The sequence below is a fragment of the Panthera onca genome, chromosome C1 (genome assembly GCF_046562875.1).
Source record: "Panthera onca isolate mPanOnc1 chromosome C1, mPanOnc1 haplotype 2, whole genome shotgun sequence".
NCBI classification, from domain to species: Eukaryota; Metazoa; Chordata; class Mammalia; order Carnivora; family Felidae; genus Panthera; species Panthera onca.
The window spans coordinates 136,539,124-136,556,607 of NC_138346.1; the positions used below are offsets into that span (position 1 = coordinate 136,539,124).

Sequence of the window (17,484 nt, forward strand, 5' to 3'; positions counted from 1 at the left end):
TTGAGTGATTGCTAAAAAATGCAGATTCCTGAACTCCATCTTAGACCCACTGAATCTCTGTTGTTGATGCTTGGAATCTGCATTTTTAAAAAAGTTTATTTTTGGGAGAGACAGAGACAGCACGAGTCGGGGGTACAGAGAGAGGGAGAGAGAGAATGTCAAGCAGGCTCTGTGCTGTTAGTGCAGAGCCCTATGCGGGACTCGAACCCGTGGAATGTGAGATCATGACCTGAGCTGAAACCAGGAGTTGGAGTCGGAGTCGGATGCTTAACCAACTCAGCCACCCAGGCACCTCATTCGTCTGCATTTTTAACCAGCATCCCAGGTGATTGTTTTGTATACTGTGGTTTGATAACTCACTGCTCTAGGACAAGGTTCTCCCAAATAAGGTGTATATACCTTGTAAGGCAGTCCAGGGATCCAAGGAACAACACCAGAACTTTGTATGTAGATTGATTTTATCTCCTCTCATCTTAAAAAATTTCTTTTTTAATATATTTTAGTGTACATAATGCATTAAAACAATAGTACACGAATGTGTTTATTAACTCAAGTATACGAGTACGGACTCGTTTTTTTTTTTTTGAACTGGTGGAGTGCAAAGCAAAAAAGCAAAACAAAACCTCAAAAAGAAAAAAAAAAATCCAAACCTAACATTTCTGCTTTGGGGAATAAACTTTCCAGTACCCTTGTATTAAGGAACAAAGTACAATTGCCACATAAATCATTGTCTCTTCTGTTATCTAGTTATATGTACGTGAACCATTTATAAATTGCAGTCTGTTTAAAAGCAGTGAGACTTTGTGAGGTTGAAACCATTTTTCAAAGCCATCATAAAATCTCAGTAACTCTTATAAATGTAAAATGTACCCAATTTCAGTAAAATCCATTTAAAACCTTTTTCTAATACTGTTTCCTTCCTAGAATGCTGACATTGTCCTATCATGAGATAAGCAGTCATGTGAAATGATAGAACTCACTTGGGTGAATAAGTAATTCACAATTAGGAAATCTACCAATTTAAATAATTAATGAACTGGAGACTCTTTTATCACATGACCGGTTATTTTAACAATTTAGGAATACCACACGTCACATAATACTGTAGAGCCTTGTACTAAATACAAACTCAACTTGCCTTAGAGCAGAAATCCAAGATTATAATAGAGCCGTACAAAGGAACTCCAAAAATTATAATGGACTTCTGCTTTAATGAAGGTTAAATTCTTGCTCAGCCATGGCTCTGAAGTGAATCAGAATTTAAAAATACTTTCTTCCAAATGACTCTCAGGCTATTGGGAATGTGGTCTGGTTTTCATTACTGCCGCTCTGCTAATTCAGTATAATTCCTGATAGTTATTGTCTCTCTCTTCTTGACTCTCTTCTGTAGGTATTCATTACATAAAACTTTTGTTTCCTGCTTTATCTCTGATCTCTGTTATAAACAAGCCATGATATAATAGTATTTGTGAAATGAAATCAGCTGTCCTAACACCATTTTTTGAATAGTTCATTTTATCTTTGCTGCTTCAAAAGCCTCTTTATCATATATCAAACATTTATTAGTAAATCAAACTGTTTCTAGTTTATTTTCCACTAATCTATTACTGTACTCGTTGAAATTACTATAGCCTTATAATAGGTTATGAATTTTGATAGAGCATGATTCCCTTCCTGGCTGCCTTTTTTCAGGAATTCTTGACTCTTTGTTATCTATCTGTTCTTCCAGATAAACTTTAGAAATGATTGTCAGATTCCATTAAAGATCCTGTTGGGGTTGTGATTGGAATTGCAATGAAATTTTAGATTAATTTGAAGAATAATTGACATCTTTGCAATAGAGAGTCTTTCTATCCAGAAGTATACTGGATATTCTATTGATTAAAATCCTGTGGTGTTCTTCAAGTCTTCATATAGGGTTTATATATATTTTTTGTTACTTTGTTTCTATGAATTTTATAGATTTTAATATGACCTATTGTAAATGGGATTATTTTTCTTACATTTTCTAAATTTGTTGGTGTATAGGAAAATTATTGATTTTTGAATGTTTGTCTTGAATGTAGCCATCTAGTTTTCCAGTTGATTATTTTGGATTTTCTAGGTAAACATCGTATTTTATGCAAATAATGAGGTTACATAGCCCTCATTTTTTGTCTTATTTCATTGTATTACTTCTCCCAGAAAAATGTGGACTAGCAAGAATTCTTGTCTTGTTCCTGATTTTTACAGGAATACTTTTAATATTCCGTGTTGTGTCATGTTTATTGTATTTTCCTGGTGGATAACTTTTATGGTGTTTAGGAAATGATTTTTTCCTAACTTTACAGAGTTCATGTCATGAACATGTGCTGAATTTCATTTGATGTCTGTCAGGCAGCAATTAAGATAATATTTTATCATTACTCTTATAGACTTCAGAATGGCAAATGGTCCTCACTTTCCTGGGATAAACCTTGCTTGGCCATGTTTTATAATACTCCGTTTTTTCAGATATTTAGTTTTGAGAGAGAGAGGGAGAACAGAGTGTGAGTGGGGGAGGGGAAGAGAGAGAGGAAGACACAGAATCTGAAGCAAGCTCTAGGCTGTGAGCTGTCAGCACAGAGCCCGATTTGGGGCTCAGATCCACGAACCGCAAGATAATGACCTGAGCTGAAGTTGGATGCTTAACCCCCTGAGCCACCCAGGAGCCCCTATAATTCTTTTAATGCACAGTTGATTTGAATCACTAACATTTTATTTAAACTTTTTGCATCTATATTTGTAGTTGATTTTGGTCTTTGGTTATAAGATTTTGTGTGTGTGTGTGTGTGTGTGTGTGTGTGTGTGTGCGCGCGCGCGTGCACACCTGCCTATTTTTGGTTTCAGTGTTATGCTAATCTCATAGAATGAACTCTAGAAGAGCTTAAATAAGTATGAGTTTTTAAAGTTAAATTTTTTTAAAATTTTATGATAGAACTCATGCACATAGCTGTCTGAGCCTTTAGAAATGGAAATATTTGACTAATTAAAAAATTTTTTCTACCGTTATTACTGTCCAGAGTTGCTACTACTTCTTTGATGAAGTTTTATAATTCTAGACTTTTCTAGAAATTCATCCATTTCATTTCGATTTAAAAAATTTTTTTGGCTGACTTAAAGTTGTATATAGTATTTTCATACAATTTTAAAGAGTGTCTTCTATATTAGCAGTTGTGTCATCCTTTTTATTTCTAATACTGTTTGTGTTCTTTCTATTTTGTAGTCAGATTTGCCAAAAACAGTCAGTTTTCTTGGTCTTTTGCAGACTTGATTTTCCTGATTTTTAGACTTACTAGTTTGTTAATTTCTACCTTTATTTTTAATCTATCTTCCTTCCTGGTTTCTTTGGTTATATTTTGTTGTAAACACCTCTTGAATTACATGATTATTTCAATACTTTAAGTCTTTTTTTTTTAAAGGATTCTTTTAAGATGATAAAAGCCTCTTTTGAATACTACCTTGATTGTATCACATGTGTTTTGATATGAAATGCCTTCATTGTTATTCATTTTAAAGAAGACTTTTAAATTTTGATTTCCTATTTAACCTGAAGGTTATTTAGAAAAGTAGTTTTAGAAATATCTAGGTGGGTCATTTTTTCCTTAGATTTTGTTGTTAATTTTTCACTTTGTTCCATTTTGGATAGATACTTACCTGTATCCTGTATAATTATTTCTTTTCTGGAAATTATTGAGATGTGGTCTGTGGTATTTCATTGGGATAAGGATTCCTATGTGTCTGTTGTATCAGATTTCTTAGTTATTTCTATTTGTTTTGACACCTGCATTGTATCCTAAAAATAATATGTTCTGTGATTTATTCTCTTAATGAGGGACATCTAGCTTGCCTAATTTTTTTTTTTTTTGCCAGCATTAAAAAAAAAAACCCTTTTGTGAACATTTTTGTACATTATATCTTTGGTTAAAAGGGAATAATATTTCTGTAGAATAGATTCCCAGATTCACATACATACATAGTCACATACCAAACTAATTGGAATAATTCTATGCATTCACAGATTTAATCTTATACATAATAAATAATAACATATCCTTAATTTGTTTACATCACTGTTATTTGGGGGTTTGGTCTATTAGTCAAACCCTGTCTGAATTGACCATATGCCAAATAATACAGCATCAAATACTTTTGTTTGTCTTCTATCCACTTCCTTTGTCCAGGTCCAATTTCTGTTAGTTTAGTCTAGGACTGCAGATTTTAAAAATATGTAGTATCTTTCAAGAATTATATTTGACATTTTCAGTGATTTTTAACCATAGTATCAGTGATCGTTTTGACTTCACAGCGTTTGGTCTCTTGCATACCCCCAGCTCTTTTACCATGATCTCCATCCTCCTCCTCCTCCTCCTCCTCCTCCTCCTCCTCCTCCTCCTTCTTCTTCATCTTCTTCTTCTTCTTCTTCTTCTTCTTCTTCTTCTTCTTCTTCTTCTTCTAATGTTTATTTATTTATTTTGAGAGACAGAGAGCATGATCAGGGGAGAGGCAGAGAGAAAGGGAGACAGAATCCCAAGCGGGCTCTGTGCTAAGCAGCATAGAGCCTGACATGGAGCTCAATTTTATAAACTGTGAGATCATGACCTGAGTCCAAATCGACTTAACCAGCTGAGCCACTCAGACACTCTATAACTTCTCCATTCTTAGTCCTCATTTTGATTCATCTCTCTTTTTTGTTTTTTAATTTTTTTTTAACATTTATTCATTCTTGAGAGTGAGACAGAGCATGAGCAGGGGAGGGGCAGAGAGAGAGGGAGACACAGAATCTGAAGCAGGCTCCAGGTTCTGAGCTGTCAGCACAGGGCCCAACGTGGGGCTCGAACTCACGGACTGCGAGATCATGACCTGAGCTGAAGTCGGACGCTTAACCGACTGAGCCACCCAGGCACCCCTATGATTCATCTCTCTTTAAAAAATTTTTTTAACGTTTATTTATTTTTGAGAGACAGAGCACGAGTGGGGAAGGAGCAGAGAGAGAGAGGGAGACACAGAATGCGAAGCAGGCTCCAGGCTCTGAGCTGTCAGCATGGAGCCTGAGGCAGGGCTCGAACGTGTGAACCACAAGATGATGACCTGAGCTGAAGTCCTGAAGTCGGACGCTTAACTGACTGAGCCACTCAGGCACCCCTTGATTCATGTCTTCATTGGCTAAATTATTTCTTTAGCTTTTTTCAATAAGATTGTATATACTTGAATATACATTTATGTGGCTTTTGCATATGAATGGCATCTCTGACAATATTTATTTTTTATTACCTTAAGAAGTTTTGTTTCTATGCCATGCCACTGTCTTTCTATTCCTCCTCTCCTAAGGAAGTAATTCTTCTTCATTTTCTTTTTAAAAATTTCAGGTCGAATATATAAGCATTCTCAGCAACCTTTGATTACATATGAGAAACATAATGTGACAGACTATCCAAAGAATGTGGGAGGCTCCCGTTCTTTATTTCTTCTGAAGGCTCATGGTAAGTTACCTGTATAACATTATTATGTTTTGTGGAATAAATTTACCTGATGGCTCAGTGCTGGCTGGATTAGGAATGGTACTGAGCTTTATTTATTTATTTATTTATTTATTTATTTATTTATTTTTAAATGTTTATATTTGAGAGAGAGCATGAATGGGGGAGGGTCAGAGAGGGTGGTAGACAGAGGATCCGAAGTGGGCTCTGCACTGACAACAGGGAGCCTGATGCGGAGCTGGAACCCATGAACCATGAGATCATGACCTGAGCTGAAGTCGGATGCTCAACCCACTGAGCCACCCAAGTGCCCCAGTAGTGGGCATAATTTAGCAAAATGTTTATAAGTCTTCTATGTTCAAATATTAACATTTGCAGGTAGCAGCGTCTGTCTTAATGTTTGCAAATTTTTATTAAAAGTAGAGAGTAGGGATCATTCAGTGGTTTTAACCCTGGCTGCACTTTAAAATCACTAATGGAGCTTTTAAGACATCTATAATTTTTCAAGAGTGCCCTAGTTGTTTCTAACTGTAGCCAGAGTTAAGTATCACTGGGTTAATCAGTTTAATTTTTGTGAGACCTTAATTATGACATTTATTAAAATAAAGGCTTATAATAGAAGAGTGCTTTGTGATTTTGATTATTTAACAGTAGTTTAGTCTCAAAGATACAGTTTTGTTGAACTGATCAGTGTACAAAGTATTTGAGGGTATACAAATTACTCAGTGCTATACATAAATATTGTATACTTAAAATGATGAAATTAACTATGTTGGAAGAGCAGTCGTCTAAAAACAAGGCTCTGGTTCTACAGATAAAAGTTTATTCCATTCGAAAAGTAGCCTGTTTTATTTTCGAAAAGATGGGATTTAAAAGTAGGGGAATAGTATAGTGTATACTATACTATTCTTCAATACTAGTATTGGGTGGGGGGATGTTTCCTTATTTGGTATATTTCCTTTATATTCTTCAGTTATTCCTTCCAGTAGAGTTTCAATAAATGTCATCATAGTTAAGCTTGAAAATAACTTCATTATTGATAATTTGCTTCTAGTAGTAGCTCCAGTTTGACAGTAATGGGATTCACATGTAACATGCCTATTTGTTTTTCATTGTTTATTGGAATGAGAAGTGAGAAGGTGCTGAGATACCTGCAGAAGGGCTGTCTTAGTGTAATGGTTAAGAGCACAGTTGCTGAAGCCAGAGTGGGTTTGAATCCCGACTTTGTAACCTTAGGTGTTACTTACTTAACTTCACTATTCTTTAGTTTCCCCAACCGGTAAAGGCGGAATACTAATTGTGACTACTTCATGGGATTGTTGTAAACATCAGTTAGATTAATACACGTAAAGCTCTTAGTGCCTGGCACGCAGTAGGAGCTACGGAAGTTTCGCTATTAGGAGTAGCGGTGGTGGTGGTAAAACTATGATATATAGGGAGTTGTTGGGTTATGCTTACATTCATTGAATGTATTTTGTTCGCTGTTTTCTATGTTCCGAGCACTTGGCTTGGTCATGTAAGAAACAGCTTGGTTTGTGATGTCAACCATTCTATTTTTTCACCCACAGGTGCTTTAATGTTTGTGGCATGGATGACTACTGTTAGCATAGGTGTGCTCATGGCTCGGTTCTTCAAATTTGTTTGGGCAAAGCCTGTTTTTGGTCAAGCAGCTTGGTTTCAGGTAGGTGGGAGAAAAAGCTTAATGCAATTTCCATATTCTTTAAACATTGCAACATGAAAACTTATGTAGTATGTTTCTTTTTCTTTCTTTTTTTTTTTTTTTTTGGTGGTTTACAGTTGTAGTTTTGGAATCCTAATAATTTCTTCATTTTGCCCTTTGATTTCCTAACCAACTGAAAATAGACATAAGATACTTGATGGAGGTCAAAATAGAGACAGCTTTATGAGGTTCAGGGTGGATTAGAGAATGTCTCGGGGCCATGTGCATTCATTCCTTTGTAACATACACTTTGGGACACAAAAGATCCTGACTTACATGTCTGTTTGGCCAAGGGGAGAGCCTGGAAGAACGTATATATAGATGCGCTGAGTATAGATGAGTCAAGGAGGATAGGAGAGCAGAAGAAAGAAATAGTGGGGGTTAATGCATTTCTAAGCAGGGATCTGTCCTGTTTGTTGCCAATGAGTGGTTAGACTGTTCCTAGCTCACTAATCAAGATCATCTATCTCCTCTGTGTGTAGGAAGAGGAGCCAGAAGTGTTCCTTTTCATGCTGCACCTTTGCATGGGATGAGGAAGCAGTCTCCTAGTAGAAAGACAAGAGTCAGTAAGCACTCCTCAAAACAAAGGAAAACAAACTGTATCTTTCATGTGTCATGGAGTGTAGATAGTTGCACGTATAGTGGAATATTAGTAATTATGTGTTGAGCTAGAATGTACACATCTGCTTTTGAAGAAAATACTGCTTATTGAAACAGTTTTAACTTTATAAAGGGTATTCTTGAAACTTTATATTCATATAAATTTGTAGCATTTAAAACTTACCTCATCTAACCTCATTTCTCACTATTGGCTGGCAGAGTCAATCTGTTTTATTTGTCCTTACTACTGCTGTGTGCTTTGCTGCTGTCTGTCTCTGCCTTTGGCATCTCTGTCTTTCTCTGTCTCTGTTTCTCTCTCATGTGATCGTGTGGATATTCCCAACTGGAAAATTCTTTGTGTCTTTGCTTTACCAATTCAAATTCTCCACTGCTTTTAAAACTATGATGTGTATATATATGGTGTGATATGTAGAGTGATTATATGTCCTTTCCCTGGGATAGTTTTGGTTTGCACCATTTATCCTGGCATACTCAACTGTTACTCCACTCTCAATATTCTCAGGATTTAGACAATGAATTGACACTTCATATATGTTTCTCTGATCTACTCAGTTGTTTCCTAAGCTCCTTGGGAGACAGCTCTGTTTCCTTGCTGTCTCATTGTATCTGGTAGAGCACTGTGCTTGGTGGTGGTACTTAATAAAGGAAGGAAATGAAGGACTTGGCAAGTAGGTGTGCTCTGTGTGTGAAATATCCATTCCTGCTGCTCGTGCTGGTGAAGTCTTCGCAAATGCTTTGGAACGATGGGCATGGCAGCTTAGAATTTTCTTTAAAGTTCATTTAGTAAAATATTTTAAAACTCACTGCAAACTGTGATTAGATGTCAGTCAAATGCATGCCTTCAGGGAATCTCGCCCCATGATTTTTTCCCCACACTTATGCCAACTACTTTCACTTACATGGTTGACTGTCTTCTCATGGTGTCATTTCACCCTTGCAGGTACATCGGACGCTCATGCTCACTACTACTGCCCTCACCTGCATTGCTTTTGTTCTGCCTTTTATTTACAGAAGAGGCTGGAGTTGGGTAAGTATCTCTTCAACGGGATTTTTTTTTTTATATAAATTCATTTTGATGACTGAGGAGATTGCTGTTTTATACTCACATGGATGGGTAAAAAGATATTTCTGCATACATCTCTCTTCTTTCCTTTTTTAATCATCTGGTGACTATTCCAGATGGCTGGGGGTCAGGGACAGAGCGAGGATGTTGTTGTGGATAACTGGGTAATGAAATATATTTTTAGGCTACATCAAATGTTATATATACTCTACATAGCTTGGGTGAATTTTCTCACTGTGGAGTGGTGAAAATTCAAAGTGTGATACCTAAGGAATGTGAACACTGTAAGTGGTTTTCTCTAACTCACACTATGATTACCACTAAGCTAACACGAGAGCCAGGATATTTACTGGTATGTTCACTGGTGTATCTTAAGCACCCAGAGCAGATTCTAGTACATAGTAGGTCCTCAGTAATTATTGAATGAAGGGGTAAGGCTTACTGAAAACAAGCGATGTACCCAAGGTCAGAACCTGTGCTCTTTTGTAAAACTTTTCCAGTTTTACAGCCAGTCAGAATTCAATATCAAAATTCAATACAGTAAAACCTTGGATTGTGAGTAACTCATTTGGTGAGTGTTCTGTAAGACAAGTAGACATTTCTAATAAATTTTAACTTGACAAATGTGCGATGTCTTGTAATACAAGTAGCACCTGATGCTGAATGTCGCATGATCACCACTGAGCCAATGATTCTTGAAATTCGCTTTGATATACAAGTGCTTTGGATTACAAGCCTGTTTCTGGAACAAATTATGTTCTCAAACCAAGGTTTTACTGTATTTCACTTTGGGCTGTTGCCGTAAGGGCAAGACTGATGAATCTTGGGTCACTAAGAAACCTCCCTCCTGCTTTTTAGGTAGTTTCTAGATTGGCCGACCTATTTTTTAAAGGAAATTATGAAGATTTTCTGATATGAACTTTATTTTATGCAGGTATTTGGGTCTTAATACTTATTATATAAACTCTGTAGTTTGCACTCTTTGCAGTTTATGATTAGGATAGTATAAAGGGAATAGTATAGTAGCAACGTCACAGACTTTCTGAGAATTGAGAGTTAAATAGCTGAAAGTACTTAGGCTAGTTTCCTGTGCATTCTAAGCAAATACAAGAATTTTGCGGCAGATGTTACTGTTGCTTTATGAGATAGAGGCACTCTCCTTCTCCATGGTCCTGGTTATCATTTTATCTGTGTATAACTGAGTCCATGGCTTGAAAGTGTTTTTCTAATGTTCTTTTGTCAGCTTATTGTTCCTGTTTACCAAAGCTTCCTATCATGGCTTGGAAACCACTATATCCTTCTTCTAGATCACAGATTTTAGAGTCTACCCAAGCACGGCAGTCAGTGACAACAGACTGTAATATTCCCCCATCTAAACATGTCACAGGTTAGAGCATCTCCTTAGTCCCTCTCTTAAGTTTTTAAGTGGAAAAATTGTGCTAAGTGCCAAATGTGCTAAAACTGTCTGCTCTTTTGAGCAGATATACAGCGTCTCTAAGAGAGGGGTGGAGCCGAAACTGTTGAGATACTTTGTTGATGGTCTTTTCTCGGGTTAGACCTTCATTCCGAACAGAGGAGATAAGATTTTAATGCAGTGGCTATATAGGCTATTCATTTAATCAACATTCATTGAGTGACTAAGGTTCTATTAAGCACTTGAGTTATAAGGAATCATATATAGAACCTTCATCTCAGGAAAACACAGAGGTCTGAACAAATAATTACCATACATTGGGATGATTGCTCCTGACATGAGGATACTAACTAGTCCTGGGTGGGGTGTACTGGTTTGGTATTGGTGATCACCTAACATCCTAATGGGGGAGAGGCAGCGCTCTGCATGGCTGCCACCACCACCATTTACACACTCTGTGGCATTGGACACATCGCTTGATATCTCTAAGTTTCGGTTCCTCATTTTAGAAATGGGATATTGATCATATGACTTCACTCATATGAGGACCTTAAGATGTAAAACAGATGAACATAAGGGAAGGGAAGCAAAAATAATATAAAAACAGGGAGGGGGACAAAACAGAAGAGACTCATAAATATGGAGGACAAACTGAGGGTTACTGGAGGGGGTGTGGGAGGGGGGATGGGCTAAATGGGTAAGGGGCACTAAGGAATCTACTTCTGAAATCATTGCACTATACGCTAATGAACTTGGATGTAAATTAAAAAAATAAATTAAATAAAAAAATTAAAAAAAATAAAGGTGGGATATTGATAACTGTCAAGCATTGTAGTGAGCATTAGTAATAATGTCTATCAAGTATGTGCTTGGTATAAAGTAGGCACTCAGTGAATGGTACCTATTATTAATAATAAATGTTTAAAGCTACAGAAAAACACTAAGAGTACATCTGTGTGTATTATTTTTAACATGAGGATTTAAACTGATGGGCGAGATCGAGATTATTGAAATGATGTAACTTTGTTCAGTATGCAGGTTATCACCCGTACCTTGGCTGTATAGTGATGGTTTTAGCAGTTCTTCAGCCTCTTCTGGCGGCCTTCAGGCCACCTTTATATGACCCCAGGTATTTATAGCTTTTTAAAAATTTTTTTAAATGTTTATTTATTTAGTTTGAGAGAGAGAGAGAGAGAGAGAGCGAGCATGCACATGCACATGGGAGAGGAGCAGAAAGAGAGGGAGAGAGAGAATCCCAAGCAGGCTCCATGCTGTCAGCATAGAGCCTGATGCGGGGCTCGATCTCATGAACCACGGGTGAGATCATGACCTGAGCTGAAATCAAGAGTTAGACACTTAACAGACTGAGCCACTCAGGCACCTTGAGTACTTATCACTTTTATATATAAATGGCCTTAACATTATTTGGCAAACTAATTCCTTTTTAAGTGAAAATCCTTTGCACTTTATGAAATTCAGTGATAAATTATATTTACTTTAAAAGGTTTTAAAGCATATTTCAGATATCTAATTCTCAGGTGCATGCTTTTTATTCTCTTGGGAATTAATTGTAGCTCTGTCTCTTTTGAGAATACTGATTGGTTCTTTATTTGGTAGAAGGCAAATGTTTAACTGGACGCACTGGAGTATGGGAACAGCTGCTAGAATAATAGCAGGTAAGTAATTGTGATGCCACTTATTCATATATAATTGCTGGTTGTTTATATTGCAAGTTGTAATTTGGATTAAATGATTTTTAGATGTATTGGTAATTCGAGTAATTGGTTGTTGAGGGGAAATCAACCTTAAACATTGAAATCCAGAAAGTAATTTCTAGAGGTAACTATTTAAGTTGTTATTTCAGTTTTAAGTTTAAGGTTTTTAAAATTGCTTTAAAACTTTCCTTCTAAGACTTTTTTTTTAGCATTTGCCTTTGCCAGCAGAATAAGCAAGCTATGCTAATGGCCAAATGCTCAAGTTGAGGGTCATTTGTGAGTTGGGCTGAGGTGGGCTGTCTGCAGATCTTTTCCATGGGGATGGTACCTTCCAGGGAAGGTGATTGTCAAAAGTCAAGCACAGTTATCCAGTATATTTTTATGTGTTGTATAATAAATTCCTAAACTGACATCTCCTACTCTCACATTTCTGTAGTCTTTGGGGGTTCTTCACGGAGGGAGGAGTATAGTTAGCAATGATTTCCATACTTTTCTCCCTTCCAACATTGCAGACTTAAAGCTTTTTGGAAAGTTTGAGTGTCTCTTTTTAAACAATTGGTGGATCATGATTATAATTTCCCATCTGACCGTTTCTAGTCTTACAATAAAAAAAAGATTAAATTAACTCTTTGGTCTTAAATATTAATCTAATTCATCTCATAAACTCTTACTGTGTTTTAGTTGATATAGTTCACACACGTACACACATAATTATCTCTCTTGGTGGTGACTACATTTGAATATATATATTTTTCTTCTAAATGTAGTGGCAGCAATGTTCCTGGGAATGGATTTACCAGGACTGAACCTTCCTGGCCCATGGAAAACCTATGCAATGACTGGATTTGTAGCCTGGCATGTTGGGACTGAAATTGTCCTGGAGATACATGCTTACCGACTTTCTCGAAAAGGTAGCCTGCTCAAAAAGCCATGTTACGTAGAATCACTTCTATACAAACTCTTGGAATGTAATTAGTTTCTAGATACTAGTGGTTGATGCTTACATGATAGCTCACTGAAAATGTCTGTGGTGATTAGTCAGTGTTAGAACTCGTGGAAATATTCTTTGTATTTTATACTCATTAGTATTAGAATTTGTGAGTAAAAAGGGGAACGATTTTAGGTTTTGGGGAAGAAGTCTTTTTTCAGTAAGTACTTTTTATTTTGATGCTGGTCTGGAGGCAGTACACACTGAGGTTCCTGAATGCGTGGAGCTGAAGGAACCCAGAAATGGAGGAAGAAGAGCTGCCCAAAGTCAACAGAGGGCAAAGCTGCAGACAGATTTTACCTATTTGATAAATGTGCTGTGTGCTATCACTTAGGTTTTCATATACATAATTTATAGCTGCCTAACTAGGCAGGCTAGATAGGAAGAACTTACTTTGCCCAAGCTTTCTGGTGGCAAGGTCCATTTTGGTTTTGGTGCCAAAGATATCTGTAGCCATTAGGCATCAAGATACCTATAGCCATTAGGAGTGGACAAATTAGTAGAGAGTGGGTGGTGACATTCTTTAAAAATTTTTTTTATTGTTTTTTATTTTTTGAGAGAGAGAAAGCAAGCTGGGGAGGGGCAGAGAGAGAGAGAGAGAGAGAGAGAGAGAGAATCTGAAGCAGGCTCCAGGCTCTGAGCTGTCAGCACAGAGCCTGACGTGGGCTCAGACTCTCAAACTGTGAGATCATGACCTGAGCCAAAGTCAGAGGCTTAACCGACTGAGCCACTCAGGCACCCCGAGAGTGGGTGACATTTTAAACTAGCTTGGTTTCTGGGCTGTGTCCTTTGTATCTTATTTAGTTTCCAACCCCCTAAATGGTAATTAAAGGTGGCCTTCTAAAAACAAAACCTCTTTAATACTTACCTGGCAGGGGAGATACCATGATCACGAAGGTGGTTTTCCCAGGGCGAGGCTTATCCATTGCACTCCGGATGTGCTGACCCCTGCGATTTCCCCAAATGTGGGAAACTCGACTGCATAATTTGTGGTAGTGGGGGACTGCGTTCGCGCTTTCCCCTGAAAAAAAAAAAAAAAATAAAAAAAAAAAAATAAAAATAAAAACAAAACCTCTTTGTTGTGAATCTAGGAGCTTTTCAGAGCCGAGTAGTAAAAATCTGTCCTGCCATTTTTGGTCCTTGATAGGGTCACATAGATGGGGTTTTTGATGACCACTGAATTATGGTGTGCTGTTTAAAATACATATATACTTAAAATGTGGTTTGTTAAGACACTGATATGGTGTTTATTGACCGGAAGAGGCATGTTTTAAGTCCCTTGACAAATGTGTGCTGTAGCCAGCCTGTCCCAATTTGTGAGAGCCTTATATATTCAGGAAGTTTGTAACGTTTGGTAGCTTGAAATGGGAGAATATATACCCTGGAAATCAGCAAATGCTACACATCACTTTTTTTTTTGAGAGTTAGTTTATTGGCATACTCACTGGCCTCATAAACTTATGTTGTTGTTCTTGACAGTTGAAATATTGGATGATGCCAGAATTCAGATCCTTCAGTCATTTACTGTAGCTGAAGCGGAAGTAAGTACTCCTTTTCTTACTTATTGACACAAACCTTAATGATAGTCGTTTCTTTCTTTCATATCTCAATTTTTCTTTCAGGGACATGCTTTTAAAAAGGTGGCGTTAGCAGTTTATATCTGTGGGAATGTGACTTTTCTCATCATATTCTTATCTGCAATCAATCATCTATGAGCAAGCAAAGACCTTGGCTTTGCAGACCAGATGATAATTATCATTAAGCCAAAGAAACTTGAAGCCTGTACCGACTGCCTGGAACGTATTCATGAATTCTAATTTGGAAGACCAGGCCATGTCTGTAGAGGAATTCCGAAGTATGGTCCTTAGGGATCAACTTTCAGCAGGGTCCTATGGATTCGAAAAAGGATATCAAGCCTTTGTGTGTGATTCTGAGTGTTACCAAGGAAGGTTGTACTTGAGGAGAAGTGATTATCAAATATTTTCTATGATGAGATTTTTAGAATGTTAGCATTTAAGAAAATAACTGTTTGGAAAGGCAGAAATGATGTCATTCAGATGAAATGGGGATTCTATTAAGGTACATGTATTTTGGGCTATACGGGTGCTGTGGTACTTTAAAGAAACCATCTATACTTGTTTATCAGGATGGTTTTTCTTAGGACTTTTTGTGAAACTATGTTTTCCAGTACAGTGTTTTGGACATGTCCTTTTTTCTGTGTGTTCTGTTACTTCTCTGGTAAAGGTGGAGGTGGGGCTAACATTGTATTCACATTTAATTATATTGTGAATATTATAATTTCTTTCTTAGTGATGAAATGCAAGTATGCATCTTCTGCTTAAGACTGTATTTATATGGGCGCCTGGGTGGCTCATTTGGTTAAGCCTCCGACTCTTGATTTCAGCTCAGGTCATGATCTCATGGTTCGTAAGTTTGAGCCCCACACTGGGCTCTGTGCTAACAGCGCAGAGCCTGCTTGGGATTCTCTCTCTCTCCTTTTCTCTCTGCCTCTCCTCTGTGCTGCTTGTGCTCTCTCTCTCAAAATAAATAAACATTTAGTAAAAAAAATACTGTATTTATATATTCAGTTACAGGGCTGAAATGATATTTTATATGTGAATTGTTTTGAGTGTAAGATTCAAGTTCTAGCTTTTGGAGATTGTAGACTTGCATTTCAAAATTAATAAAATTTACCCTTGTAAATATATTTAAGAGCTACTCTCTTTCTTTGTGGTAATAAATAATATGGGTGGATCTTTTTTGTTAGAAGTTCCTGATGCTGTAATGAATTAGAACGTCAGTGTTGTTTTCCCTCCTACTCTAATAATCTCTTTTTTTAGTGGCTGGGTTTCCTATTTGCTACGAGGACTTCTAACCAGTGGGTGGCACCATAATACCAAAGTACTGCTTTGTTTCTGTTTCATTGTGCTGTCACTCCTTTCTAGTACTTGGATAATACCATGGAGTGGCATTTCCCTTAATTCCGCCAACTCTTAATTTGTATTTGAAAAGTTTCTGCCTTTTTTTTTTTTTTTTGGTGGGGTAAGGGGTTTGGGGTTGTGAGTTAGAAACTGAGATTAGGGACTGTTATTATTTTTCCTGGTTACATTTCTGTTTGTTTTCTAATCATGATTATTTGTAACAATTGCTTGATAGTTCCCTTTACATTCATCTGACTCTGTAACAAATGAATATAACTATTTTAATCAGAGGAAATAAACAAAACTGGACATTGCAAAAAGAAGCTTAGGAAGGCATATTTTATCTTTTAGGCATTCTTTCTGATTATGTTATAGTTTCTGCTTGGTCTGAGGACCTAATTTGTATTCGGCGTTAATAATAGCCTTAGCTGTGTATCCTATTGTATCCTACATCTTTTATGGGGTAAAATGATATGGAAGTTTTATTTTTGTTCCTTATATAAGTGTTTATCATAAATAGCTTAGGGTTGAGATGTGAATCTTCTGTGTTCATGGTCTGTGCCAGGCTACAGTTTCAATTTTTTTTTTAAATAGTTTCATTAATTTTTTTTAGTATAGAAAAGTGTATACTAAAATATTTTCCTCCAGTTTTCAATTATAAGGGGCTTAAAGGTTAATAAATTTTAATACAAGTTTGTACATGACAAAGAAAAATTCTTTTAAGGGGAAAATGAACCTGTTGTGTTTGGTTTTCAAGTATGTGGACTTACTGAATTTCCATCACTGAGGTTAAGATATTTTAACTTTTTCTTTTTAACTGGTTCATCTTTTGGCACTATTTTGATATATCATCAACATATAGAATTCTCCAAAAAGTCTTTAATCTTGATAGATGCCATTTTATTAATACCAAATTATGATTTTTCTGTTTATGAATTGTTAATATCCACAGATTGAAAAATGCCTATTCTTCACTCCTGTCATCATTTCTTCTTGTTTTTGTAATAAACAGTTTTTTTTAACTTCCTTTGCTAGGAGTGATTGTAGAACTAAATGCCTTTAGATCTTCATCAGTGTTGCCGCTGAAGTTATGATCAAAATCAAAACTTTTAAGGGTGTCTGAGTGGCCCAGTTGTTAAGAGCTTAAGTGTTGAACTCTTGATTTCGGCATAGGTCATGAACTCTCATAGTCTTGAGATCGTAGGGCTCGTGCTGGGTGTGGAGCCTGCTTAAGATTCTCTTGCGCACCTGGGAGGCTCAGTTGGTTAAGCGTCAGACTTCTTGGCTCAAGTCATGATCCCCCGGTCTGTCAGTTTAAGCCCTGCATTGGGTGAGCTTGTGCCCCACTTCCAGTGAGCACGAGCCCTGCTTCCAGTGAGAGCACAAGCACACTTCGGTTGAGCGGGAGCCCTGCTGTGGCTGAGCATGAGCCCCACCGCTTTGGTTGAGCGGGAGCCCTGCTGCGGGTGAGCTCGAGCCCTGCTTCCAGTGAGAGCACGAGCCCCGCTTCGGTTGAGCGGAAGCCCTGCTGCGGGTGAGCACGA

At 37.1% G+C, this 17,484-nt stretch overlaps 1 protein-coding gene, 1 long non-coding RNA gene and 1 other non-coding gene across 4 annotated transcripts in view; all 3 read left to right on the forward strand.

Annotated features, from left to right (window-relative positions):
• The window catches only part of FRRS1 (ferric chelate reductase 1), a 48,931-nt gene extending 33,117 nt beyond the window's left edge, over window positions 1-15,814 (forward strand). For both annotated transcript variants that reach the window (XM_060626329.3, XM_078451622.2), the window contains exons 9-16: window positions 5,388-5,501; window positions 7,067-7,179; window positions 8,780-8,866; window positions 11,348-11,445; window positions 11,934-11,992; window positions 12,799-12,942; window positions 14,499-14,560; window positions 14,642-15,814. In XM_060626329.3, the coding sequence (XP_060482312.1) occupies window positions 5,388-5,501; window positions 7,067-7,179; window positions 8,780-8,866; window positions 11,348-11,445; window positions 11,934-11,992; window positions 12,799-12,942; window positions 14,499-14,560; window positions 14,642-14,734 (770 nt within the window). In that variant the 3' untranslated portion in view covers window positions 14,735-15,814. The remainder of the gene's footprint in view (window positions 1-5,387; window positions 5,502-7,066; window positions 7,180-8,779; window positions 8,867-11,347; window positions 11,446-11,933; window positions 11,993-12,798; window positions 12,943-14,498; window positions 14,561-14,641) is intronic.
• Window positions 1-17,484, forward strand: part of LOC144617217 (uncharacterized) — a 147,507-nt gene that overhangs the window by 119,598 nt on the left and 10,425 nt on the right. The gene's annotated exons all lie outside the window — the stretch shown is intronic.
• LOC145715711 (U1 spliceosomal RNA) lies at window positions 13,880-14,043 on the forward strand. The gene has a single exon (XR_014138144.1). It is a non-coding gene; the product is annotated as a U1 spliceosomal RNA (small nuclear RNA).